Genomic DNA, 27,625 nt, shown 5'->3' on the forward strand with positions numbered 1-27,625 from the left:
TAATATTTAATAAATTCTAGCAATAAATCGATATGTCGTCTTGTGATACCGCATGGACGATGTGCTCAAGGGCTCGTGAGGCTCCACGCCATTTATCAGCCACGAGCTAATATATTTAGATATATTTAGACTACGTACCTTGTAAGGTAATAACGGCCGACGTTCTGCAAAGACCAATCCAAAAAGTTGCGGCTATAAGGGCTTGGAAATCTTAGATACATCTCCAGATTCGTCCACACCTGACCTGACGCCAAGCGAGAAATTCGGCTGTGGCGTTAAGAAACAAGTCACAATGCTCAGATCATGTAACAAGCACTGTAATGGGCGAGAGTATCCAAAAACGGTAGCATTAATGCAAGATTCATGCGAGTATTCCCTGCAACACACATAATAGACATCCGCCGTTTATGATGCCTGATCTGCGCCGTCCAAGCATAAGGCGAGGCAAGGCAAGGTAAAAAGTAAGGTTAGGGTTAAAAGCAACCTTAAATACCGGCATTTGTCACTGATCGCTTGACGAGGCGAGCCTGCTAGAAGCCCGTCCATTTAAGCATACGGAAGACTCCGGCAAGAAGTCGCAAGAAGTCAAAAACCGGGCTGAGGCGAAAGCGTCCAGGGCCGGCTTACACGGGGTGTTACATGTAATACAAGGAGAATTGTGAGGCTTGCAAGAACTGACCACAAGAACTGACCATAAGGTCGATTTTTGCAAGGTTGTATCTTGACCGGTCCTGCTTTGATAATACATTACCTAAGAGTAATACTACGGGCTACTACACGCGAGATCGCGAATAAATGTGTATGGATAAGGTATATATGTCTTTCGAGGCCAATATGGATGCAACAAAGGAATAAAACCTAAATAAGCTCAAGAGAATACGACATGAAAGGAAAAATGGGCAGCACTTCGTACGAATAAGCGTTGGTCTGTATATTACCTTATACATGTATTCATCATGTAACCCTACGTACATCTAAGGTTGGAAGTGTACGGATCCGTACATTAGTGCAAGTACCGGGGTTAGGTACATGTTTAGCGTAGTTTTTAGCGTAAAAGCACATGTGAGGTAGATAGTGTACATGTACTGATGTATACTGCGGATGGCCTGCCCCTCCTTGGACTAACTCCGCAGCCCCTCCCGTCGAACTCGCCCTACGCTCCTCCAGTCACAATCTTCGCAACTTTGATATCTTTCCCTATTTCGACGTAATTGTCGACCCCTTCAGTCCCCTCTAAGCTTTTCACAATCCGAAACCCTTGTCGTAGATACATGGTCAAATTAGGTATACGATGGAATGTTTCAGGAGCGTGATGAGGATGATGAGGACGATGAGGACTTGTCGACGGCACTCTACATATTACATGTAGCATTTCGCAAGTCGGATTTAGATGAGGTCATCCTCATTCCCCGTTCCCCATTCCCCAGCTGGTCGGCGTTGACCCGGCAGAGTGATTAGGTCTTATGTGCCTTATATATATGTACCTCATAAGGTATGTGACGAAGTTCCTGCTACCCTATTGCAGTGCTCCTTCAATTCCCCGAACCCCCAGTTTTCCGCCTTAGTTGAAACGTCTAAATATGAGAGATCGACTTGCCTAATCGGGTTGATCTTGAAACATTGCCGACAAGGGCTGCGAGAAGGCGAAACAATACGATGTCTAGCCCGTCTAGCCCGTCTTTCTTTCTACTGGCTAACCAACATCGCTCCCATTGCCCAATTGCCCAGCCGCTTTTCTACTTTCTACTTTCCGCGAAACCAACTTGATTTTATTATCCAACATAACCGAAGTTACTTGGGATACTTATGTCATGTACAGTTGAACCGTCGGTCCCGAGACACGGCGCTCTTAGGCATTATGTATGAAAAATGGAATCTTCGTCAGGTCAGAAAAACCCCCTCAGGAGATAGCCTTTCCCCCCTAGGCAAGGGACGCAATACCCAATACCCAATATCGGGAGCCACGCGGCCGCAGAAACCTCAAAAGTATATGTATTACTATTGTTCGTATTTTCTTACCTACCTAACCTAGACTGACTCTAGGTAAAAATGTTGATCTTCCAAAGAGGAAGTCAGCTGCCAAGCTTGCTAGGATTGTTTGTCCCCGTTGCGCGTGCGCGTTATTCACACAATTCACACGATTGCGAGATCGGGAATATTCACAGCTGACACTGTTGGGAATCTTACATAGTACGGGTTGGTTAGTGGTTACAGGACAAGATGAGCCCCTTGTTATGAGGTATAATGGTAGACCCCGCCATGGTGCATCATACTTGTTTTTCTTACTTGTCTATGTTGCTATGTTGCTCTATGGGGATCAAACTGTAAGTACGTCAGTTGGTACGATGTCTTCGTAAAGGGCCGCTACACGCGTAGCATTTCGATATAGAATCACACACCACACTAGTATAGAAATCTCTATACGCATACGCATATATGTATAATCTCTGAGGTAGGTAGGGTATATAGGTATGTTATATTGCGCATAATTCCCAAACGGCATACATATATCATACCCTGATACACTAAGTGGGATTGAAACTCGTTGCATACTCAGCCATCTCACGTCTATCAGGTCTTTCTTGTCGAGGCCCTTTTCCCCATGCAGACTACTTACACATACGTATATACATCCGTCGGTACATATGCCTGCATATGTATGCTAGACTGGAAGACCCGGCGACGATTCCGTACAGTAACGCACAGTATAGAATACTTATAAACTGGAGAGCTCCTCACGGTTTCGTATTGTATAATGCATACAGTACTCTTGCTGCGCTAACACTACTTGGGAGACTCGACTTGTACATGATGTATGCCGTAAATGTATACTACCTATGTATTCCGTAGAGATGTTTACATAGCCACACGCACATACGCACATACGCACCCACCCAGACACAGACAGACAGACAGACAGACAGACAGACAAGAACAAACAACAGCATACCTACCTGTTAGGTATTTGGGTATTTACGAGGACTTCTGCCAGATGTGGACTTTCCCCCCAGGGACCAGGGATATATCAGCTAAGTACATATTCGTACATAATGTGTCTGATGCACTACTCCTCTTAATCCCTTCTCGCGACATGACTCGAGAAGCGCTTGTGGGTTTTTTTTGGGCTGGACAAGCGGCCACCTGCTAGGACTTATTAACCATAGCAGTACCTGACATTGACACGGGAGCATTATGTTACCTTATGTATTAGTATTGTATTCTTCCACTCAGCCCGTAAACCCTGGGCTCTTCTCTATCAGGTCTAGGCATACTTTCACGGGTTGTAACTAAGTACATTACTCGTCTACTTAAAGCGATTGAACTCCACTTTTCAGCTGCTGACGCTACTATTTCCAAGCCTGGAATGTACATACTGTAACGTACTTGCCCCTTTCGAGACCTTATTCGAATGCCTAGTACCAACGGTCTCTGCCGGGTTTCCCTTTTTACATACATTTTCTACATATATCATACCTCACATAGTACATACCCTCGCCATTCACAACAGATAAATACAAGGTATACATGGTAGAATACATATTATAGTATTTACACATAGTAGCTTTTTCCTACATACGTACGTATTGCCTATATCCGTCCCGTGTATCGATTATAGATTTACATAGGTATGCCTAATGGTTTACTTACAGTAAAACACACACTTACAAAGCGCCACTTTCTAAGAAGAGAAGAAGAAAAAAAAACACAGAAAAAGAGAGAGAATAAAAAAAGATCTTCCGGGTTCTAGATCTTCTCGCGAGAATTCTCCTGCGCCGTCCTATCCTCAGTCTCGAACTCTTCTTGACACGTCTTACAGCAGAAAAGCGTCTGTTTATTAGTTTTCGTCCCATCTGCCCACATATGCGCCGTGCAGTCTTGTTCTTAGACTCCACTCTTCAATCCATCCACATTCTGTCTTTTCTACTTTCCCTCTCACACTGTTACTTAGTCAAGCAAGCAAAGCACCATACTTACTTAAGGCAAGCTGGCTGCTAGGTAGCCGCTTTGCCAATACTTCCACACCCCCACCACTCGTTGATTCGTTCGTCACTCTTGCATCCTCCTTTACATTCTTTTTTCCGACGTCGAGGATCGACCCTGCATGGTAACTCTTTTCACCCCCGGTTTGTGTCTTCCTTCGATACTCGAGTTCGAAACGGGGTAGGTCAAGTCTCTCTGCCACTACGTATTTGCAATGTACTATAAACGGGGTCCTGCTGCCAAAAGATACCTCACTAGCCCTATAAACACTCCCGTCCCAAGATCGGACCAGTAACCCTGGCCTACCGTGAAAGACAAGGGTCTGTTAACCCTGGAAGGAAAGAGAGAAAAGAGGAAAAGAAAGAAATAAAAAATTTAACAGAGAGCAAGGACAGGCCAGGTTGATTTTGAATCTGTACTTACCAACTCGATCAGCCTCGTCACTACGGTGGTGTGAAAAGAAGGCTTCCCCTCCCCTCCTCGTCTACCCCCGGGCACGCCTCGTTAACTCTTCAGCCACTCTTCAACTTCTACTTCGAGCTAACATTCCGTAGCTAGACACTCTAGTTCTTCTCGAGGTTATTTGCTAGTCAGCTTTCTCTTCTACCTCGGTTTATTTTTATTATTATATTCTCGAAACTGAGAAATTTGATCATTCAACTACTTAACTTTGTTACCAACGCTTCCTTAACCCCCATCTTAACATGCCTGGACCACACTCTCTTTGACAGCGAGTGCTTCCTTTTGCTGATTCGGACGGTTATTACTACTAGCTTTACGTAAATCGGCCAACTGAGCTATCCTGTTCGGTCCAGCTTTCTAAATTCCTTATCCCCAAATAGTCTCATTCCTTCCTATCCGGTCTTCTACAAGCTTCTTGTATGAAATCTTCCAGATACGTGCGTACGCATACTACTTTCAGATAAGCCAGGCCCTCGTTTTACTCCACATCCAGAACGACGTCTACTTTCCGCTTCGGGCATTGCCTAAATCGGCTACAAGTAGTAGAAACTAGTCTATCAGCTCACAATATCGTCCCGTTCCAAGATCTTCCTGCTTGGTGCTTCCCGACACCTAGAGCTGCCTTGGGCACCGATCCTCCCATAGACGGCTAGGGTCCTTCGACTGCTGCTGTGTCGGCGCATGTCCAGTTACTACGCCCAAAATACCACGCAACAACTACTACAGTTCCCCCCCAGTTGATCCTTTTAGAATTACTACCCATGTGTTTGGCATCGACCTTCAAATGAGGCTGGGCTTTGGGATCCAACAGTTCCACAAACCCCGATCGTATCCTGTCCCCTCTCTACTAAGTTGGCCGTCCCATCCAACTTTCTTATGCAAAGGTTATTCACCACCTCTTGTTCCGTATACACCACCACTGCCACTGCCACTGCCACCACCGTCTTCTGCCACCTTGCTTCTTTCTAACCCACAGCCCTTAGCATGCGTCCCCACGCTGTCGTCTAGTTCCTCTTCATGTCTTCTATCGAGATGATGCTCACAGCCAAGCAGCCAGTTCAACACGGGTACCGGCCTGTCCATGATCTACCGACGCCGCCTCGATCCTCGCCCCCCTTGAGTATTCAGGACTCTTTGCAGAAGTCGTTTATAGCTCTCCCACAGAATCAGAGTCCATCTTCCAAGCCCATGTCAGCACCTCATCGTGGCCTGCCTCTCCCGGCAGCCATGACACTAGCTCAACCGCCGCCACAGGCTCCTGGTCCATCTCACCCATCAGCTCCGGGACCACCTTTACATTCTCAGGGAGCGCCAGCTCCTTCTCCGCATAGTCAGACGCTTGGCTCGTTACCAGCGCCTCCTCAACAACACCAGGGCTCTGAAGACGCAATGAGAAGCTGGTTGGCTGCTAAAACTGAAGAGGAAAAGAGGAGACAGGAAGAAGAAAAGACGCGGCAGGAATCGTTACGTTTGGAACAGAGAAAACTGGAGTACGACATGCTCCGAACGTCTCTAGATCGGGGTATACCACCACCGATGGTGCCTGTTGTTTTCGCAGGAATGAGCGGCGGAACGCTATCGCAGGTGGCCCTCGAATGGGCGCAACAGTATTTGATGCCGCAGCAGGCGCACGCAGTGCAGATTATGCCAGCCCAGGGGGCTTTATCACCGGAGGCTCGAAGAGAGTCCCAGCAGTACGGAGTACAGCAGTATGGTGTCCCGTCGACACCAGGATCGGCACCAGGTGCTCAAGCAAGCTTTATGCCCTACCAAGGGCCTAGCTCACCAAGACATAGAGCGCACACGTTGAGTATAGGCGGAGCTGTAGGAAGACCCTTGGGGAGTTCGGCTCTTCCGCGACTAAGTACAGGAGAAGGGGCTGCTGGACCGCCTGGAATGCCTCACCCGGCACACGCGCTCGCACAGCAGCAGCAGCAGCAACAGCAGCAACAGCAACAACCGCAACAACAAGATACTCAGTCGCCGTCGATATATTTTCACCATTGGCAACCCCCGACCACTCAAGGAGGCTCTAATCAGCCAGGAACGCCTTCTGGTTTGTCAAAATCCAAAACGAGCAGGTAGAAACATGTCTGGCTAATGTTGCCTCTTGGCAATTAGTAGAATCGCCTAAGAAACGAAAAGCGACGGGTCCCCAGCAAGCGCCGCCTCCGCCGAGCCAAGCGCGATTTAGATCACCGCCTTTCGGGCAGCACGGGGGATCTTCGACATTATCAAATCCGCCTCCTGGTCGACGGCGAGGTCATTCGCGACAGAGAAGCGACGTCTCGTCTTACCGGTCTACGGGGCGCGGTCGAATTGAACCATTTGGTCCGCACCGGGGACTTTCACCTGGCCTTGGCCCGTCAAGGGAAAGCGGGTTAAGCGAACCGTCACAACAATCTAGGAGCGGCGCACACACGGTTTCGTCGTTATTAGCAGACCAGCCTTCACCACGATACGCGTCGGAAATGAGAGCGCAGCAGAGCGAGCACGAGCGACGAAATTCCCCGACGACATCGGATGAAAGGTCGCGTGGTGGAGCGACAAGGATAGGATCAGGAGGACCCGGACGAGAAAATGATTAAGGACAAAGACTATTAAGGGCATACGTGTTATGGTTATTGGAAGTCCGTCCGTGTTTCAGCCTCTGGGGCGGGTTCTAAGGACAACAATTTTTTTTTTACCAATCTCTGGAAGTGTGAGCCCTACTCTCACGACAATATCGATTTGTTGCTCAAAATCATCATGGGACAATTTTTTAGTGCGCTATGATTTAACCAGCAAGAGGGGGGTGATTTGCTTCTCCCCCAAAATAGCCATATAAACCTTGGCTGGGACAAAAATGCGATATTACGAGCGCGCCACGCGGATTCTAAGCATCTTCAACAAACACAGCACAGCACAGCACAGCCAGCACAATCTAGGATAAGATGCGGTTCGACTACGATTTTTCATCTGGAATTTCACTGTAACTAATAGCTCTCATCATCATCTGTACTAAACCATCCACCTGCATTACACATTTACATTTAGGAATGGGGGGGGCCGAGGGTCATGAAGACGACGGGTTTAAAAAGCATTTATTTCTACGGTATGGAGAAATAGGCTCGGGGAAAAGAGGACCTGGAGTTTCTGGGCGTGCCGGACAAACACAAACAATTTTTCTGTCATCGCCATCACCATCAACATTATCATCATCATCAACATCATCGTCAACATCATCGTCATCGTCATCGTCATCGTCATCATCGTCATTTAGGGGAATACGCATGAAGCCCTGTACAATACAATAGATACCATGTGAAAAAGGGGATAAGGCGTCTAGAGTTTCGGAGACAAACAAGAAGACTAGGAGTTTTAATTTTTTTTTTATCATTATATTGGGTTTTATTTATTTATAGTCCCATATAACACTGTAAAATACATACAGCTGAGTTTTAAAGCATTATAACATAACATAACGATCGTCTCATCTCCCGTCGCGGATTCGTTACACAGCCTTCTTGGGTATTACTTGAGGAGGTCTTATATTTTTTTTCTTCCCGAGAGGACAACAGTCAGCTCGGCGTAGCTAGGGTTAGGCATGCAATATTACGACCCGTTGAAGCCTCATGCAGAGACGCCAGAGAAAGGGAAAACCTACCAGGTTAGGTTAGGTTAGATTAGGCAGTTACGCGTGTTTTAATATATATATATATATATATATATATATATATACATTCGTACATAAGTATTAGTTCTTTTCCGCTACTACGCCCTGGGCGTTCGTATTTGCCCGTCCTGCGTATAACCTACCGACCTAATTTACCTAATTTATTTTATATTTATTAGCTAGGCACTGCGACGGCCCACGGGGGGTTCCGCCCAATCAATCCGGCGAAGGGGATCGGAGAATTGATGATTTGTCGAGGGGCGGGTGACGATGACACGTGCAAGGGCTCGAGAATGTCGGCACGACAGCTTCGCTGCTGCTGCTGCTGCTGTTGCTGTTGCTGCCGTCGGGATGAGCAGTTAGTAGCGGTAGCGGTATTAGTAGCAATGAGTTTAATTTAGGGCGTCGTGTCGCACGGCAGGGAATGAATGACTTGGGGTGGCCGGTATGTTAGAAGGAGAGAACGAGCGAGCTTAGCTAGCTTCGCTTGGAGTTGCACTTTGAGAATTGGGTTTTAGGGTTTGGGTGTCGAGTGACCTCGGGGCCAAGAATGAGAATGAGAACGTGCTCTTGCTTGCCCGAACTTGGGAAGGGCAGGACAGGGCAGGGCAGGGCAGGGCATGGCAGGGAGGCGCGATACACGGCCGCCTAGGTGTGCGACCCAGCGCAGCTACCTTAGGTATGTACCTAGGTTGGGTTAGGTACTTACTTACTGACCTAGGTACCTACTTCCCTACCTAATCTAAAGCATGTATGTATTCCCAATTTCCACTGCGCAGTGCAAGAGGATATAATATGCGAGTATGTAGCCAGGGGAGCAGACCAGACCAGAGCAGAGGGTCGATGGGGAAAAGGAAAGGAAAGGGTTGACTTGGGGGAAATACCCGCGCGCCAGACGGCTAAGTCGTCGGCCAGCGTGTGATTCGCGCCCACACGCGCTCCAGCCGCTGGCCTGGTCAAGCGATGCAACGACGTTACATCTAAACGCCCTTACTCGTCTCCCTTTCCCCCCCTTATCCCCCGTGGGGGAAGGGTAGGAACGGGGGGTTGCTTTGTCTGTCTGGGATTAAATTTTGTCCTCATCAAACCGCTGACGACGCAGCTACGCAACTCCGTCCCGAGAACAGAACAGAGCAGAACAGGCAATATTCCGGCTGACAATAACCCTCGTTCGGACGATATTCTGCTCGATTTGGGTGCTGCTGCTGGCTATCATTAGCGCGTGCGGTAAGAGAAGCGCGGGAAGTGCTGTGGAAACGGAGTAGCATCCATCTCATCTCCATGCTGCAGTTGTCGATTCCATGCTCACGTGGACTGTTGTTGTATGGGGTAAGGTAGAAAGCTATGTATGGTCTAGGGACTTGACGGGAGGGTAAATGTGAGATGGAGAAGACTAGGATGAGGTAGATCTATTGTCGATCGCGAAGTCGTAAGTTCTTAAACCTGGTCGGTCAGTCAGCCGGTCAGTCATAAGATAGCTTCCGCTTCGCTTACTAGCACGTCGACAGCAGTGTGGTCTATATCAAGACAAATAATGCTAACATTCCTTGATAGCACCAGACTCTTCTCACGGCCACCCCTAGTCATTTAACCTCTTTGGGTTTGAAGATGGGATGCCTTGGTCGAAGAGGAATAGAGCACGGCATCCACAGTGCCGATGGTTGACCCCCCATCCATTACATCTGCACCGAGATGCGTCAACTGCCTATCCCGCCAAATGGGAAGCTTTCCTAAGTCTAGGCTAGGTAGCCACCGGAATACCCACGACCCGGCAGTGCTACCGTATCTGGGATCGACTGACTCATCGAATGGGCAGAGAGACCACCCGTGTGGGAAGTCCCCCCAAAGCAGAGGGGGGCTAGCTACATCGCGATTGGGGATATTCCAAATCTTGCGAATCCTCCGACTAGATATCTGACTACATACACATACATACTTGAATTGGGTGCCTATGTGCATACCTATCTGCAGAGGTCGGCCATTTGTTATTGTTTGTCGTTGTTTGTTTATTGACGTCTCCTCCTCCCAATAATATAGCCGCTGCCGCCGCCGCCGCCGCCGCTACTACTACTATAGCATCATCAACTATAGGAATGCATGATGACTCGCAGTAGCGCTCTACCATGAAGACGCGCTGCTCAGGGAATTTGGGATGGCACGTTGCTGATCTAGACTCCTTTCGGGGACAGCTGTGCTGACTGCCTCTGGTCCCAAACCGACTGGCTACTTTCTCTCACCAACAGAAACTGCATATTCTGCCTCTAATTAGGCAGAGGTCTCGCTTGGCTGGGACGGAAACAATACGACTCGTCAGCAGAGTCGCCCAAATCTCGCGCGCGATCTTAGCCTATCTAGATATCTATCTATATATGTATGTACTATGTATGTGTATGTGTGTGTGTGTGTATCGACCCGCAATACCCAGATACAGGCCAAGGTAGTATTTCCTCTTCTGCTTGACGCATACATTAGGTATGTATTATGCGCTGCAGCGAAGTGGAGAGGACCCAGCTTAACTTTCCCAGACTTTGGTAGAACAGCTCGCGACCACAACTCTCACCGAGGAAGTTCGAAGTCGCGGCACAGTCGGCTTCTTTTTTTCGCGTGTGTAGGGTAAGTAACAACAGCACCTAATGTACGTAGGTGGGCGCCTCTCCTCTCCAGTGTCGAACGCTTCGCGGTGGTTGGCCGGCCGTCCTCCGCCCGGGCTGGACGCGACGCGGCCGTATAGGCGGCCTGCCTCCTCTTTCCCTTTCTTACCTACCTCCTATATACCCTTATACCCCTATATCTACCTACATAACTTCCACGTATGCTAGCAATCAATGTACCCGGGTATATATCTATATACCCATACATACCTACATGCGTATTATACATATACATACATATATGTGAGTACGAACGTTAGCAGAAACCAAGAACCCACGCAACAGTGTCCCAGATGCGCAGAGCAAGCATCTGCGCTGCGACGCTGACTGCATTTTTCGCTCGTTCCATGCGCGCAGGTAGGTAGATAGGTAGCTAGCAAGCAAGCAAGCAAGCTAGTATCGTCCGTGTTCTCATTCGACGGTACGGTGCTCCGCGGCAGATTAGGGGGAGCAAAAGGAAAAAGAAAGAAAAAACCTGGACGCGAAACATGGAGGCCAAGCTTTTCGAGGCTTAATACTATGTCGGATTAATATCTATGAAACACTGCGTGCATGACGCCTGATGCGACGGTACTTTTATGGTATATCTGTCTAGGTGTCTGTATGTATGTATGTCCGCTTGCCCACCTCCGGCGGCGTTGAGGGGAGGGGGATGAAATGATGGAAAGCTAGGAGGTAGGTAGGTAGGTAGGTTAGCTACACTGGCTCGGCCATCCTCGACCCAAGGCGATGTGGGCTGATAGACTAACTAACTGGCTGACTGACTGAGTATGTAAACAAAAAAACAGATCGACATCTATACATACATTAGATTAGGCACGCTCCGGGTTGCGGAGCCCAGCTGATCGTCAAGCTCGTGCGCGAATAAAACGACGTGGGACCTGCGAGTGGTTCGGGGACGACTTCAGCCGACAATGCGCCGTGGTATTGCCCTGCCAATAACCAGGTTTTTTTCCCGCGAAGAGGCTCAGCAAAGCTTGATTTCGTCCTCTTTTTTTTATTTTTTAGGTTGTAAGAGAGGCCCGAGGGCCGTTGCTATGGGGTAGATAGAGGGCAGCCGGATGGATGATCTGGTGGCTGGCTGCACGTCACATGCGAAACGGCGCAACGCAACGCAACGCAACGCAATGCTGCTTTCGCCCGACGAGTATGTAGGCGTTGTATGATACTCCTCCGGTATCCCTCTCTTCGTCCATCCCGCCGCCACCACCACCACCACTGAGGCTGTGACGAAACGACGGTCGGATGGGTGAATGGAGAGATGGAGAGATGGAGGGTCTGTCCCGCACGCACCCCACGAGAGACATCACATCAGAGTGTTGGTGTATGTGCGTACCTACCAGCTATCTCCGGGAGAGCTCCGCCCGTCCGCCGGCTGGATCGCTCAGCTCAGCTGAGCTGGGCGATCTCTGCGCATTCCTGCCTATTCGGGAAGGGGTAGGGTAGGTGTTCCGGATCGGGACGCGCTGAGTAGGACAGGGTCATGTCATGCCATGTCATGTTAGGACGATCCAACAGCGCGGGCGGGTATGCGTGTATGTAGGTATGTATGTATGAGCATATAATTTTGTTTCTGCTTGCGGGAGCGGGAGCGGGAGCGATGGATTCGTCTCGAGAAGATACCATGTGTTTATGCGAGGACGGTTGGGTTGCGCGTAGGAATCGGAAACGGAATCGGAATCCTGAAGCCTACTTGTGCTACCGCGAGGCGTCTCGGACAACATCATTACGATCCTCCTGGACGACGGCGTCGTGAATCAGGTCTGAATGGGGTCATGAAAGGCGAGGGGATGTTGGTATGTTTTGTTTTTGGGCTTGTGGCGTGTTGATGCGTTGTCTTTTTGGGGGCTGGTATCGTTGATTCGTCTTATATAAGTTATTATCTTGTGGCTTTGGCTTTGGTGTTTCTGCTTCTTGCTGGTCAGGTATGTTTCCAGTAGGTTGTAAATGGCGGTGCGGATTTGGGGATCAGCTGTGCTGGTCTACGGCTCGAAACGCTGGAGTGCATAAGAGCCACCTTTGACATCAACATCGCTGTGGGACTTGGATGAGGCCTTGCGGGATTGGTATGCCGTATAGCTTGCTACTTGAATCGTATGATAGGTATTACTACGAGAAGAGGCGTATCGATGAAGCATGTTACAGGTTCTTGATGCTAACATAGACGTTAAATCTCATATTAGCTAGCATGTGAATATCCTTAGCAAGGAAATACATGGTATTAGTCCTTTACTTTCCTCGTAGTGAGACAGTGATCCCAATTCGCACAGCCTCGTCCTATTGACATCGTAGACCTATGGTTCATTGCTTATGAGCCTCCGTGACTCAATCTTGAATCACATGCTGCTCTGACGGAACACCCGCCTTCCACCTGTACGTGGAAGCAATGTGCTCATCAAGCGGGCCAGTCTGCCCCGGCTTCTGATAGAAGTTCTCCCTGTACGTCCCTCCAGGTACCGCGTAGTCGTCCCAAAACAAGCCTCGGCTTCGAAGCTCGGGGAGTAGAAGCTCAACGATATCCTTGAAGGATTGGGGGAAGAGTACATATGCCTAGGTAGGTAAAGTTCATATTACATATCAGCGACGACCGCACCCGTAGTTGTCATATCTACCTAAGGTACCTAGGTGGCTTAGGGGGTTACTTACGAAATTGAATCCGTCAACGTCGGCTTCGTTAACCCAGGTCTCGAGACCGTCTGCTACTTGCGACGGCGTCCCGACGAATAGGGGCCCGTTGCCGCCGATGGCGATGTGCTCTGCTATCGTGTGTTTGGTCCATTTTGATGTTTTCGGCGAGAATCTGGCAAAGCCTTCGACGGTAGATCTAGAATGGGTTAGTACATACCAACGTGAAAAGGGGGGGTGTTTTGATGCGCCTACCGCACTGCATTGCTTTCAACGTGTCTTAGTTCCTCTTCGTCCCCGTACTTGTCAAGGTCGATACCCGTCCATCCACCAAATAGAGCAAGAGCTCCTTCATGCGAGGCGTATTTTCGGTAGTCGGCTAGTTTTGCTTGAGCTTCTTCTTCTGTCCGCCCCAGGATCGGCGTTACCAGTGCTAAGACCTTGATATTCGTCGGGTCTCGACCATATGTGGTCTTGGCTAACTCTCGTACTTCCGCTATGTTCTTTGCGCATACTTCCGGAGCGTGAGCTGATACAAATATGGCCTCGGCGTGTTGGGCCGCGAACTGCTTTCCGGCGCGAGACGTGCCTGCTTGGAGAAGCAGCGGCGTTCTTTGCGGGCTTGGCTGGCAGATATGCGGTCCGGGGACTGTGAAGAACTTGCCTTGGTGATTTATAGGCCGTACTAGGTCAGGCTGGGTGTAGATACCCGACTCGCGATCTAGTTTCACTGCATCGTCTCGCCATGACGACTCTAAGAGCTTGTAGATGACCTTGAGATATTCTTCGGCCTGCGCGTAGCGATCGTCATGCTATTACAAATCTTATAAGAATTTTGTTTCTTCATATAACTAGGAGACGTGCGGACTTACTTTTGGTTGCTCTGCAAAGCCTAAGTTCTTCGCGGCCGAGTCAAGGTAGCTTGTGACAATCTAAGCCCCTATTCAGCTTAACATCCAAATAAGTGTCAAGTTCTAGGGGGGACAATTTAACTGACATTCCAACCTAGTCTACGTGAAATTAGCATTATAACTATATCATTTGAAGATGAAAAACATACCGTCCTTTAGATAAATGATCAACTGTTGACAAGCGTCTGGCGAAATGATACGGTTGCTCATACGTAGTCGAAGCCGTGACGCCAAACCCAATGCTCTTGGTCGCCGCCGCCATGGCAGAAATCACAGAAAGGGGTTCATTAGTCGGCCATTGAGCCCCCGATACCTTTGCGGGATCTAAAGAATCCCTATAGACATCGTACCCCCCTGTCGTTGGAATTAGTAGCTGTCTAACCCACATCGGCTGAAGGCTATATCGTACCAAGGACATCAGCAATGAAGATGCCATGGAACTTCCCCTTCTCAAGCAGCTTCGCTAATTCAACCCAGTGGGATACTTCATTGAAGCGCCACGACTCGTCGTCCGGATGCCTCCACAGACCCGGCGATTGATGCCCGCTAGCTAAGAGGTGGTATAAGCCGGTGAACGTAATTCCATGACGAATCGGACTTACCCATCATAACAAAGGCATTGAGCACGAGGCTCTTCTTCGGCTTTGCGTCGCTGCTCATCATGTATGTCTCTCTCACCTTACTAATTCAGCACGCAATGACTGATTGATTGATTCATTAATAATGGTCCGGATCTATTTCTTAACATAGATATACGGCTATGTCAAAACCAACCAACCCATCCCGTCTCCGAGGGCCGGCGGAGTAGCCCGCCGCTAGCGACGACGTGATATCACGTCAATACCGGGTGCGCATGTGCCATAGCGTTCCGACGTGCTTGGCTGCGATCACGCAACACGACCTGCTCGATCACGCAATAGAGCTTGGGCGGGGTTGTCCAACCTACCTATATAGGGTTACGCGCGATGTTTATTGCGCGCCGGTGAAGGAGACGTCAAAGCAAGGCGGGGAAGAGACCTACCTATTGGGCTTGGGCTAATCGTATAGGTCGGTCTAGCAGAGTCGTACACCGGGCATTATAGATTGTTTAGAACGGGGTAATTATCGCGCTTTTACCTTATTGTCGGGAGATGTCTTCCTAACTGGAATTAATAGGGTGGGTTATACTACATCACTGGGTGCGTACTAACTCATTGAAAATACTATTATTTCGTACTACAAGCTACCTTAATGGCTCAGTTGAGAGATTCGATGAGCATACTCGGTCATCTCATTCCTTAGCCGGCTCTGGCTCCTGATATGGCGGCTCTTCCTGGTATCTCTCGTACTTATACTTAGACCCGACATGGTCATCCCTAAGCCCCTTTTGACCCTTTCCGTAAACCCTCTCCCGAGCAGTCAGAGTCTCTCCTTCAGGCAGGGGATCGGGATAAATCCCACGTCGCCTTAGCTCCGGAATCAAAAGATCGACCACATCCTCAAATGACCCAGGAGTGGTCACATAACCGATATTGAACCCATCCAAGTCCCCTTCTTCTATCCAGCGCTCCAGGTCATCCGCTACGGTTTGAGGGGATCCAATACCTACGGGGCCAAGACCACCTATCGACGCTTTCTGGGCGATCACGCGGGGCGTCCACTTCGGGATATCTTTGCTCGTAGTAGTGAACGCGTCTAAGATACTGCGCACTTTATGAGCCTCCAGCGAGTCTGCCGCGGTGATCTCTTGGTCCAGAGGGATCTTGGATAGATCGATTCCGGTCCAGCCGCTGACCAGAACGAGGCCGCCGATGACGGAGCCGTATTTCAGTAGCTCTTCGTATTTCGCGTGCGCCTCCTCGTCGGTAGGCGCGACAACGGGAGTGTAAGTCGCGAAGAACTTGAGCGAGCGCGGATCCCGACCTTTAGAAGCAGCTAGTTCCCTGATCTTGGCAATCTTGGGCCGGAGGACGGACGCGGAGTGAGAGGAGACGAAGATGGCTTCCGCGTGCGTCGCTGCGAATTCAGAGCCGGCGGGAGAAGTCCCGGCTTGGAATAGAAACGGGGTTCTCTGCGGAGACGGGTCGACAATGTGCTTTGTGTTCAGAGTGAAGTACTTCCCTTTGTGATTAATCGTGCGAATCTTGTCCGGGTCGGCATAGGTGTCGTTTTCTGGATCAGGGGAGATTGCATCGTCTGCCCACGATCCCTCCCAGAGCCTACACATTCTTTTAAGTATTTTTGCCCTCTTGGAGGATTGATTGTAGCAACATACTTGTAGAGTACTTTCAAGTACTCGTCAGCCTGAAGGTACCGCTCATCGTGGTCAATGGGAGTATCAAGGCCAATGGCTTTGAAGGCTGCCTTTTTCCAGGAAGTGACGATATTCCAACCAAATCGTCCCCCGGTAAAGTGATCTAACGTGGAAAATCGCTTTGCCAATAGAAAAGGGGGCTCAAACGAGGTTGAAGCAGTAATGGCGAAGGAGAGATTCTTCGTCACGGCAGCCATTGCCGCAATGGGCTATAATCCAATAGTTTAGTTTCAGTTTCCTCATGTTCGACTAGGCTTCGATGCTAATAGACCTACGATAGTTGGATCCGTCACGGGCCATTGTGCGGCTCTTCTGATACAATTGTCGAGGCTTCCCTCATAGGTGTCGTAGCCTCCATACGTATCTGCGAGGAACAAGGCATTAAACCCTCCTCTGTCTAGCAATTTTGCTAATTCTAACCAATAGTCAAGATTGCGTTTCGTAGCTGACTTATCGGCGGGATTCTGATGCATCGTTAGCTACCTGATATACGGTATACCTCGGCGTAAAATATATGGAAACTCACTTTCCATTGGCCCGGTGAAAGATGGCCAATGGTTGACATATCAAATGCATTCAGCAGAATCTGCTTCTTACCCTCTGAAGAAGCCATTTTCAACCGTGGTTAACTATTGTAAATTCTGAGGAAATACTCTTTGGATATTGTGTTTAGAAAAAGAACGAGGTCGCAATTTAGATTTAGATTATATTCACAACATTATAAATGAACTTAACTATTACCTAGTAACTATGAACACCCTCGGCTCATACGTCAGAAATCCTATTCCGGCATTTGACCAATATTGATGTGACGATAAAAGTTGGCCTAGAATTCTAGCCGCAAGCATGATTGCTACCCGGACGTCCTATCGCGGAGGTGCAAAGACGCGGGGGCTATTGCGTGCTTCGCCTATACAAGACGTGGTAGGTCGGCTACACACATTTAGTCTATTGATAACGCGTTTCAAGATAACTTCAGTCTCGTAGATATAAGTCGTCGGTTCTGGCCGGTTATGAGTGGAATAAATATACATTGACACTCAACCGGTCAGACTTTTGTTTCTTCCGCTGTATAAGTGTGGTCTAATTACTTGCCAATATGACTACCGAAGGCTTGGAGCAAGCTGTTAGTACCAATGGATCAACACTATCCTCATCAGAGCAAGGCGGCTCAGAAAATCCAACCAATGGCGTGAAAGTGCCTGTAGTTGAGAGCGTGAAAGAAAAGATCGAGCCACTACTCAAGGAACCAAAGTTTGGCAGTTATCCTACACCAACACTCAAGCTTGAACAGCGCTATATCGATGAACCGAGGCAACTAAGAGTTGCTGTCGTTGGTGCAGGAATTTCAGGTGTGCTGGCTGGCATAATTCTTCCCCCGAAGGTTCCTAACGTGAAGTTGACTATATTCGAGAAAAATGCCGACGTGGTGAGCAACACCGTTGATACTCAAAGTATATGCAACTCCGCTAATTAGCTACAGGGCGGCACATGGTTTGAAAACATCTACCCAGGGGTCAGATGTGACGTCCCGGCGCACGTCTACCAGACCAGCTTTGCTCCAAACATTAACTGGTCGGAGCAGTTCGCGCAGGGCCGCGAGATCAGGGAATACTGGCAGGGACTGGCGCGGAAGTACGATGTGTACCAGTATCTGAAGTTTTCCCAAAGGGTCGAAGAGCTGAGCTGGGACGAGAAGAAATCCGTATGGAACGTGAAGGTGCATAATCTCAGCACGGGAGAGACGTCCAGCGAGGAGTTTGACTTTGTGCTGACTGCCATCGGCCGCTTCAACGCCTGGAAGCTGCCTGATTACCCTGGGATAAAGGACTTCAAAGGTCTTCTTCGGCATGCCTCCAACTGGGATCCCAATTTCGATCTTGTAGGAAAACGAGTTGCAACAATCGGCAACGGGGCAAGCGGCATACAGCTTACTGCCAATATTCAGAAGTATGTCAAGCACTTAGACCACTATGCTCGAAATAGGACATGGGTTACAGCATCATTCGCAGGCGATGCTACTTCCATCGAACCCATCCCCATATCACCTGAGCTCCGAGAGTCATTCAAAGATCCCAACGAATACGTAAAATGGAGAAAGGATCTAGAATCCAAATACTGGCGAGGATTCTCAAGCTGGCTCAAGGGATCCGAGCTTAACGAAAAATCTCGCGAGGAATTCGCGGAACTTATGAGGAAACGCGTGGCCAAGAAACCCGAACTCATCGATAGAATCATCCCCGACTTCTCGCCTCACTGCCGACGACTCACTCCCGGACCCAACTACTTCGAGGCCATCACAGAAGACAACGTAGACTACATCCAGACACCGATAAAGCGCTTCACAGAAACCGGCATCGAAACAACCGACGGCGTCCACCGCGAAGTCGACGCGATATTCTGCGCCACAGGCGCAAACAGGGACATGGTGCCCCCCTTCAGCATCTGGGCCCACGGCAAAGACCTCTCCAAGCTCTGGGAGCAAGACGGCGAGTACGGGTTCCCGTACACGTACCTCGGGGCCGCGACCCCCGGGTTCCCGAACCTAGGCTTCATCCACGGGCCGCACGGGTCGGGGCGGTCGGGGACGGTCCCGCACAGCGTCGAGGTGCAGGTCGCCTTCTACGCGAAGCTGCTGCGCAAGGTGGCGCGCGAGGGCATCCGGACCGTCCAGCCGTCGAGAAGGGCCGCCGACGACTTCGTCCAGTACTCGGACGCCTTCTTCGAGACGACCGTGCTGTCGGAGAACTGCAGCTCGTGGTACAACAGCGGGCGCCCGGGGAGCAGGATACACGGGCTGTGGCCGGGCAGCGCGGCGCACGTGACGATTATATACCGCGACCCGCGGTGGGAGGACTGGGAGTACGAGTACCTCTCCGAGAGCGGGAATAGGCTTGCTTGGTACTTTGGCGTGGGGTCGACGTTGAAGGAGCAGGATCTGAGTGCGGATATCGTGCCGTATATTAGGGATCCGGCTACTATCGACTTGCGGGATTTGCACGAGAGCTGGTGGGATCTGCCTTGAAGCGGGTTTGGCGTGTCCTATACAGTTTCTGGCGATGTTTATAGTGCATGATAGAAGTAGAACCATGCTGTCTTAGTTCTGATAACATAGTCGTCTTTGATGCGTCTTCGTGGAGAATGAGTATTGCGATATCGTTTGATATGTTTCGCAAGACATCAAGAATAAGCTTTAGTATAAGCTTCATAGTAATACGTCAAGGTAAATCCTGCTAGACCATCAAAAGTGCAATTAGTTATTTCCAGCTATGACCATCACCACGATAACACCTCTGGAAGATCCGGGCTCTCTAGTTCTAGAGAAACCTTAGTCTATGTAGAAAAGGGCTTAACCCCTCTTCTAAACTCTCATAGACTAGGGCTTCACCTATTAAGCAAGCTGATGGCTTATGGCACTATCCAAACGTAGTTGACTACCCCTAATATCGAGAAAAATAGCTCCCTAGTCGAAACAACGATATTTCCAAGTGTAAACGAAGTACCGAAATGAAAGGCTTAAGGAGAGGAAAGGGGGATAGAGAAGCAATATCACCCCGACATCTCAAAGATACTCTTATGTCGCGAATCAACCAAGGGAAAAATCATATCACTCCCTGCCGGGTTCGGACTAAGACTGGTAAATGGGCTAACGGTTCCGCGCCGTGATTCGGGACCAGAACCACTCAACTCTGACCTCGAAGCTGCCGCGTCGAGCTCTACCTTCGGTATCACCTCTCTCGCCCGAGCCATAGAGCTTCCTTCAAGCTCCGGTTTATCTGACAAGGGGTCGCCACCCGGAGGATTCGATCTCGAATCCCCACCATCATCATCATCAGTCCTCCTCTTCCCCCGTCTACGCCGGTAGAGCACGATAGCTCCGCACAATGCTCCCAGAATGCACACTGTTACACTGACTTCTATACCTGCTATAGCGCCCCCGGAGAGAATAGAAACAGAGCCAGCGGAAGACGTCTGATCACCTGATGCCGAAGTAAAGTCCATACCACTGCTTTCGTTAGGCACATCAGGCACCGCTGTCAATTGCAATGGAAAGGCCCGGTGATAACGGGTAGCCGCATACTCCGTAGGTTCGCCTGTAGAGCTAGTTCTGCTAAATGGCAATCTTGTTGTAAGTGTTGGCATGGTTAGGTAAGCATCATCTGTATATGATAGAGTAAGAAAATAGCTAAAAAAGAGATATGGGAAGAGGACACTCTGCTCTGTTATTAGTACTATTTGCCTATTAGTCTCGTTAGCCTGCATTTCGTTTGATAATATCTCGATATGCTATGCGGCTTCCCGTCTAGATTACACAAGTTCCCGTGAACTACCTACGGTGTCGTATTTTACCTACCTACCTACCTGTACTCAACCGTTGCGAATATTAACATCCCTTAAAGGGGGAAAGGGGATCATCGTGGAAATAGACTGCTAGTTTGTAACCTCCCTCCTTATGGTATTGGAGAAAATATTAGCAAAGGACAGTCTATCAGAAATCTTTATATTTCACATCATAAGAGTGACGAATCCTCAAGGTTAGACAGAACATAGGTTCCAACATTCGTTATACAATCACAATGCGACGAACGAATCTACGATACACCACGTTATCTCAACCTATTAGATATTTCCCCAACCGAGGCCAGTGTATAACTAAGGGCAAACAAATCTAGGGTCGGCAACTACAGCGAATTCTGAACACTAGGTATCCCTCGACCAAAGACCGTACTCCTAGCGTTCTTAATTTCAAACTCAAAGCTACTGCAACACCGAGACACTCGACATGGGCAATGAATCCATATTAGTCTAACTATAGTTTACGCCGTAGGGTATACTACCAAGTTCCCAAACCACAACCCCTATCCCTATTCCCTTTACGAACCAGCACCCAACGCCCAAACAACAATAAATACCAACACCAACACCAACACCAACACCAACATCACCACCACCAACAACCCCCCTAACGGCCCGACTCCTCCCTAGACCTCCTCTCCCTCTCCCAAATCCACAACGCAGTCGCAACCGCCATAACCGCCCACCGCTCCCCCAACACCCCGCTAGCCCCCGACCCCAAAAACCGAAACCGCAATTTCTTCGTCAGACTCATATTCGCCCACGCCCACACCGCCACCACCTCCCTCCCATCCCCCGCCCGCGCGCCCCCCGCAAACGTAGCCGTACCCCGTCCACCTCCCCCGCCTCCTCCCCCCAACCCGCTCGGCGCATCCGTCCTCATCCTCACCAACTTCCACCCACTCATCCTCCCCCCCAACGCCTCAACCGCACCCCCCCTCGACCTCCGCCACTCGAACATTTCCCTCCTTCCCCCCAGCCCCGGCCCCACCTCCACAACGAACGAGAACGTTCCGCCGCCCAGGAACCCCGGCGTTTCGACGCGTTCCTCGGCGCGGCGGGGCGCCTGAGATCCGGGGGCAGGGGCAGGCGGTAACGTTACCGTCACCGTGAGATTGTGCTCGCGGCCCGTGCGCGCGACTACCGCCAAGGGGGGGGTTTGGTCCCCCGGGCCGCTGTGCAGGACCACGTCCGGGCGCGAGGAGGAGAAGAAGAAGCTGGGGGATAGGGTGACGGCGTAGAGCGGCGTGGATTGGTGCTCGCCGATGTGGTAGTGCCGTCGGGTTTCGATGTACATGTTGAATGCGGGGGGGAACTGGCGCGGGATTTGGGGGAGGGGAGTTGGTTGTTGCTGCTGTTGTTGTTGTTGTTGTCGGGGTGTGAAAGGAGGAGGAGGCGTTTGGGCAGTAGCAGTTGGTGGTGATGCCAGGCCGTCCGTTCGATGTTCAGAGTACGGAGGCGGATCGTCGTCTTTTTTCGGTTGTTTGGCGCGAGAAGCCATATTGTAGGTTTTTGGTGGTGATTGGTGTTAGTGGTGATTTACGAGTAAAGCGACACCCCCAAAATAACCGCCGGTGTATAATGTTTGAGAGGAGATAGATCGAAATGAAGAAGTCTAGTTTCAAGTTTCAAATCCTCAGGTCAACCAATTGATGTCATGAGGGAATAATATGCCTAAAAGTAATTACGAGAGGTTACACGCGCTCCTTTCGTTCCTTCCTTCCTTCGTCGCGAGGAATATATCCTATCAACGCATATATACCTTATATACCTATGTATTCTTACCGAATGCGACCAGCTGATATCAATCATCGAGGCTGAGCCCTTATCCTTACCTATGTACCTCTTATCATCACCATGTACATGTGGTAGGTACCTATCTGTCCTACGACATTCCAGTTCCTCAGCTGACGATCGCCACAACGTCGAACTGCGTGCGTAGCTGCGCAATGCAAACAAGGCCGTCGGCCAACAGCGTGGGAAAGTTAGCCGAGCCGGGCATCCGGTGCCGTGGAATCGTGCTATGTTTCCAAACTAGGAAGATCCCTGGCCGCTCGTACATAGGCTTGGGTTGCAGATCTGCAGGATTATCAGCCTTACCAGCGCAAAACTTATGCGTTCACTACATACGATAGCAAACTGCGCCTTAAATGATACGTACGTCATGCTTATGTCACTAACATAATGCGCAACAAATACAAACACATGCACGGTTAATTTAGTCAAACAACCTAATCCAATAAAGTCAAATAATATCGAGGGAAGGTAAATTATTAGGTATATCAAATTCATACTATCGTAGGGTAATACAACGTCTAGAATAAGCAAGTACTAGACGCTCGTGTAGGGGGGGTATAGTTGGTACGACCTCGGCGAGGTTCGTACGGTGAAGCTCCGTATTAAATAGGTATAATGTAATGTAGTAGTAGTAGTAGTAACGATAAGCCGGCGGAGTAACCGGTCTTCCACCATCCGTGAACAATCCATTCGAATGCGTAGGGGGTATAATGCGAAGAACCATCCATCAGCGTCTCCAGAGCTTCCGCCTCGTAGCCCGGGCAAAGGCGAAACAACCAGCGCTCCTCCGAAGCACAAAGGAAATCGGATGCTAAATCAGACCCTTGTCGCGGCCTAGGCGATGTAGGTTATTGTAAATTAGCTAGCCAACGTAGCGGTTGGCCTGCAAACCGGTATCACGGATTCCCTCCGAATCCCTCTCCCCCCACAGGAAAATCCCATCTCAGCGCGAATTTAAGAAAAGTGGCATGTAGTGCCGCAAGCAGGTTTAGGAGTCTGTGAAGAACTTCGGACCCTGGTCAGGTGATGCATCAAAGAGGCGATCTAGCCTCCTAGGTCTTCTGTTTGCTCTCATGCCGTCTATACTCTAGCTGAACGAGGTCCATAAATCCTTGCTCATCCTTAATAGGAACCCAGGAAGTAAGAGACTTCATAGCGTTTTCAAAGTCAGAATCCAGCAGCGTTGGCCGGAGCGTGTCAATGATAGCGAGACTAGTTGCGTGGAGGATCTCGAGTCCCTTAGACGACGGTTCTGGAGCAGCATTGGTCGGTGACGTGGAGCCCTCCGTCGGCTCTGGCGAAGAGCCGAGTAGGATGAATGCATCCCATACGCGGAGCTGAACAGGAAATGGTATCGACAAGTTGAAAAGGGTCAGATACCACTTAGTGGCGTACGCCGTCGGGTCGATGCAAAGCTCAGTCTAGTAAAATGTTAGCCGAGATCAAGTCAGATAGGAGCAATCGTGGACCTACAAGTTTCGCAGCGACGTCTCTACTAGCTAGCCAATCGTTTTCGAAATCTTTCAGAGCCTCTATGAGCGCTACGAATCCGGAACCATACATTCGATTGAGACCACGATACTTCCATAGTCGCACCAGCATTACGAAGCACATCTCCTCGTCGAAATAGCTCAGGAAAGTTGCCGCCAGCGGAGCCATGCCCTGGACGTAGCCCGTGTCGGGATAATAGAGGGACAAGGCATGCAGTACTCGGAAAAGCAATCGCTGGCCACCACGGTATCTCCGCCTGAACATAATATGTTGATTAATTGTCCTAGGCACGTCCAAATCGATTTGCCCATCGTCAGGCGATGGTTCCTCGGCGAGCCGGTGGTAATCAGCCTTGATTTCCTCCTCCGTAGCAAAGGGTTCGCTGCTAGCCTTGGCAGCGGTAGAGAGGAACGAATACCAAGCTGCCGCTCGCCAACAATCGGGGATACCCTTCCATACACGTTTGACTAGCTTCGGGTGCTTCAGATTAAAATCAAACACCATACCTTGGCCATCGTCGCCTACTTTAATTACTGTAGCCATCCTCAACCACTTCTCAGCGCGCTGCGTCTCCTTCAGTTTCGACTCGGTTAGCTTCCTCTCAGCCGACCCGTTCTCAGTAACATGCGTTAAGCCTGGGTGCGTTGCAAGGATATCCCCAGCTTCGTCTAGCAATCTCCTGTCCCTGTTATGGGGCAATAAATTTGTGGCTTGGCGGAAGGTAGTCGAAAGAGCGGAACGATGCGACGCCGTAGATAATTCCGACGCCTGTGTATTCAAGGAGCGTGTTGACATCTTTCTACTGGGGCCGCCCCTGACTCTTAACGAATGTGATGTCGTTTCTTTCCGAAAAAGAACGTTTCGCTGTTTGCGCATTGAAAAATGGACGGACGTGGTGGTTCCGGTCGGCGACGACGGCCGCGAATCTTGCGGCTGCTGAACTGAAATGAAACCGTAACGATCGACATCTTCAACCTGCACCCCTTCCCAATCCTCGATTCCTCCTGCTAACTCATATTCGCGCCTTACGTCGTTATCTTGTGGCGACGAAGTAGAAGCCGAGCTTGGAGTAGGGTGTCCAGCCTGGTCGTTTGACCTATAAGAGAGGCGACTTGTCAGCATTATCAAAGGTAAAGAAGTTGGATATATAAGGAAACCGTACGCATCATTCGCATCTTCTTCTGGCGGGTCTTCTGCTGAGGGCTGGATACGCTCATCAATCGACGAGTGTCTCGCGCCCTCTTCCCACTTGACACCTTCCCCGGATTCATAGAGCGATCTCACCTTTTGAGATTCCTTCTCCGCCTCAGCAGATATAACCCGAACACTAGGAGGTAGCCGACGCGGTGTGGGCGGTGTGCTGGTCAAGGCGTCGTCGGGAGCCCCTGAGAATTTGGCGGGCTCATTAGCGCTCGCGCCGACAACAACGGCGTCGGGAACCTTTTCGCGCGTCGGTATTAGAGGAAAAGCGCGTGGTTCTCTAGGTCGATCGGCGCCGGCGGTTTCATTATTGACGATGCCGTGTTGTTCGGCCATCTTAGGAATATTCCTGTTGGATTTGCGCGGGTGCTTGGCGCCAAAAATGAGGCTGCCACGCTTAGAGAAGGACAGCTGGGTCATAAAATCATCTTCCAGTAATCTCTCGGTGGGGATAGTGGTTGAAATAACTGGAGAATCATGGGGGTCAGGTATTGGTGACAATCTGCCTAAGCTAGGGGATTTAGAGGATTTAGGGGATTTAGGCGCCGATTCGTCCTGCCCGTTTTGCCCGTTTTGCCCGTTTAGTGGGTAGCCGGGGTTCTCAGCAGCGCACGGTACCCCATCATTTCCTAATTTCTTCCGTAATCGCCTCATCTTTGAAAACGACGATTTGGATGAGTTAGATCGCAAACTGAAGCTTCTTACAAACCTTTTTGAGAAGTTAGAAGGTGGAGTGTTTGGAGATGTTGGCGAAACAGTATCGCCGTCCGACAGTGCTGGTGAAGGAGCGCTAGCCCTGCTGTTGGATTCGCTTACTCGTTCCTCTTGACGTGAATATAGAGAAGGCGATGCAGAACGAGTTGTCAGTTGGAGAGGTCTAATTTCGCCAAATTTCTTAACATTTTCGTAGGTAAAAGGGTCTTCGTCATCCGTCTCGCTATCCTCGCGAATAGTCCACGAGCTCGAAGGGGTAGTCGGCGAATGACAGGAATCCCGCTTTCTCACATCTACGATCGTCCGTGGACTGCTGATAGTTCTCAGTGCCGGGTGCTGTTCAGTAGGAGGGGCAGGACGTGGAGGCAGTACGACGATGGGAATACGAGCTGTATTGCACGAAATAGGACGTGGTGGTGGGCGGCGAGAAGATCGAGGTGGTGGTATCGGTATAGGTGGCTCTGCCTGGATGGTTTGGTCGTACCGGAACGCTACCAACTTAGAGTCATCTCTGAAAGGAACAAGACTTGAGGACCTGCTCTTAGTTCGGCCATTTTTGGTCTTGGGGGGTGCTGGCGGTGCTATGTATGGTACCGCGTGTGGTGTAACTCCGAACATTGTGGCTGACTGGGTGTTGTTGTGCCCGTTGTCTTGTGTTGTGTCAAAGGAATACAATCCGTTTGCATCTGCAATGATTTGATTTTCGCGCAATTAGCGATATCGTGCTTGGTGTGACAACAATTGGATGAACTGCCAGCAACCGTGGTAGGGCTTGACAAGCAACCAGTTGATCAAGCAGGCTCTTTCTTATTCACCCTTTTAAAAAAAGAAGTAATCCCTTGCCGTTGCGAATCTCAACTCGAAAATACTGGTGAAATATGTACAACCCGTGCGTGTCAAGCCTCGTCCAGTCCACCACTTACACGGCTATAAGTAGTTATATGTTAGCGCAATTCGCTTCTAGGGCAAGGAGAAAGTTGTCCGGGAAGAGTCAATTAACGAAAAGGAACGTGAATGTATATAAATGTATATCGGAGCGGAAATATGGGTCAAATACAGCTCAGCAGACTCTAGCCAAGGTCCGTTGAGGCTTCTGACTCGTACCTTCTGTTCGATAGATATGTCAAAACTCAATTTATTGACTTAAGAGACGAATCGGGAAGTTCTAGGTCGTTAGTCACTTACACCAAGGACGCCGTGGTAGTTAAACAAGCGTATCTCTACCGAATATGTAGGTATTTACCTATGTAGGTACCTAGGTATGTACTTATATTACTCACTTTTCAATTCTTCTTCTTTTTTTTCTATACATATCCACTAGCCGGGGGGTCGGTTGCTTTAATATGTTTGTCTGTCTTGGGTACCTATATATTATTTTTGGGCCACGGTTCATCTGATCTGGCCAGCATGGAAGGCGGGTTTTGTCGTGGCGGAAGCGAATTCCATTAGCACCGTGGCCCATGGCCGGTACTATGTACTACTAGCTACG

At 49.7% G+C, this 27,625-nt stretch overlaps 7 protein-coding genes across 7 annotated transcripts; 2 read left to right on the forward strand and 5 right to left on the reverse strand.

Moving 5' to 3' along the window:
* Positions 1-5,460: 5,460 nt before the first annotated feature.
* F4817DRAFT_363074 (uncharacterized protein) lies at positions 5,461-7,384 on the forward strand (the record flags this gene model as incomplete). Its single annotated transcript, XM_049306603.1, has 2 exons — positions 5,461-6,499; positions 6,565-7,384. 2 exons carry the CDS (start codon positions 5,461-5,463, stop codon positions 7,029-7,031), a joined length of 1,506 nt encoding a protein of 501 aa, XP_049163892.1. The 3' UTR covers positions 7,032-7,384.
* A 5,578-nt stretch (positions 7,385-12,962) lies between these two features.
* F4817DRAFT_5202 (Nitrilotriacetate monooxygenase component A/pristinamycin IIA synthase subunit A) lies at positions 12,963-15,467 on the reverse strand. The gene is made up of 8 exons (XM_049307576.1): positions 14,888-15,467; positions 14,695-14,835; positions 14,435-14,639; positions 14,372-14,384; positions 14,247-14,306; positions 13,630-14,186; positions 13,396-13,573; positions 12,963-13,299 (listed from the first exon to the last, which is right to left on the reverse strand). The coding sequence occupies exons 1-8, from the start codon at positions 14,946-14,948 to the stop codon at positions 13,075-13,077; spliced, it is 1,440 nt and encodes a 479-aa protein (XP_049163893.1). The 5' UTR covers positions 14,949-15,467; the 3' UTR covers positions 12,963-13,074.
* A 1-nt stretch (position 15,468) lies between these two features.
* On the reverse strand, positions 15,469-17,434 carry F4817DRAFT_5607 (bacterial luciferase-like protein). Its single transcript, XM_049307638.1, has 4 exons — positions 17,105-17,434; positions 16,854-17,042; positions 16,540-16,787; positions 15,469-16,483 (listed from the first exon to the last, which is right to left on the reverse strand). The coding sequence occupies exons 1-4, from the start codon at positions 17,189-17,191 to the stop codon at positions 15,556-15,558; spliced, it is 1,452 nt and encodes a 483-aa protein (XP_049163894.1). The 5' UTR covers positions 17,192-17,434; the 3' UTR covers positions 15,469-15,555.
* A 243-nt stretch (positions 17,435-17,677) lies between these two features.
* On the forward strand, positions 17,678-19,603 carry F4817DRAFT_355568 (FAD/NAD(P)-binding domain-containing protein; the record flags this gene model as incomplete). The annotated part of the gene is made up of 2 exons (XM_049305675.1): positions 17,678-18,007; positions 18,062-19,603. The coding sequence occupies 2 exons, from the start codon at positions 17,678-17,680 to the stop codon at positions 19,601-19,603; spliced, it is 1,872 nt and encodes a 623-aa protein (XP_049163895.1).
* Positions 19,604-20,127: 524 nt separating this feature from the next.
* F4817DRAFT_311039 (uncharacterized protein) lies at positions 20,128-20,721 on the reverse strand (the record flags this gene model as incomplete). The annotated part of the gene is made up of 1 exon (XM_049299938.1): positions 20,128-20,721. One exon carries the CDS (start codon positions 20,719-20,721, stop codon positions 20,128-20,130), a length of 594 nt encoding a protein of 197 aa, XP_049163896.1.
* Positions 20,722-21,364: 643 nt separating this feature from the next.
* Positions 21,365-22,702, reverse strand: F4817DRAFT_363080 (uncharacterized protein). Its single transcript, XM_049306604.1, has one exon. The coding sequence runs from the start codon at positions 22,433-22,435 to the stop codon at positions 21,542-21,544; it is 894 nt and encodes a 297-aa protein (XP_049163897.1). The 5' UTR covers positions 22,436-22,702; the 3' UTR covers positions 21,365-21,541.
* Positions 22,703-23,174: 472 nt separating this feature from the next.
* On the reverse strand, positions 23,175-27,439 carry F4817DRAFT_322342 (rab-GTPase-TBC domain-containing protein). The gene is made up of 4 exons (XM_049301385.1): positions 27,322-27,439; positions 25,385-27,065; positions 24,205-25,318; positions 23,175-24,152 (listed from the first exon to the last, which is right to left on the reverse strand). The coding sequence occupies exons 2-4, from the start codon at positions 26,752-26,754 to the stop codon at positions 23,784-23,786; spliced, it is 2,853 nt and encodes a 950-aa protein (XP_049163898.1). The 5' UTR covers positions 26,755-27,065; positions 27,322-27,439; the 3' UTR covers positions 23,175-23,783.
* Positions 27,440-27,625: the final 186 nt, after the last annotated feature.

This window comes from Daldinia loculata (assembly GCF_022478755.1).
Source record: "Daldinia loculata strain CBS 113971 unplaced genomic scaffold F4817scaffold_1, whole genome shotgun sequence".
Taxonomy (NCBI): domain Eukaryota; kingdom Fungi; phylum Ascomycota; class Sordariomycetes; order Xylariales; family Hypoxylaceae; genus Daldinia; species Daldinia loculata.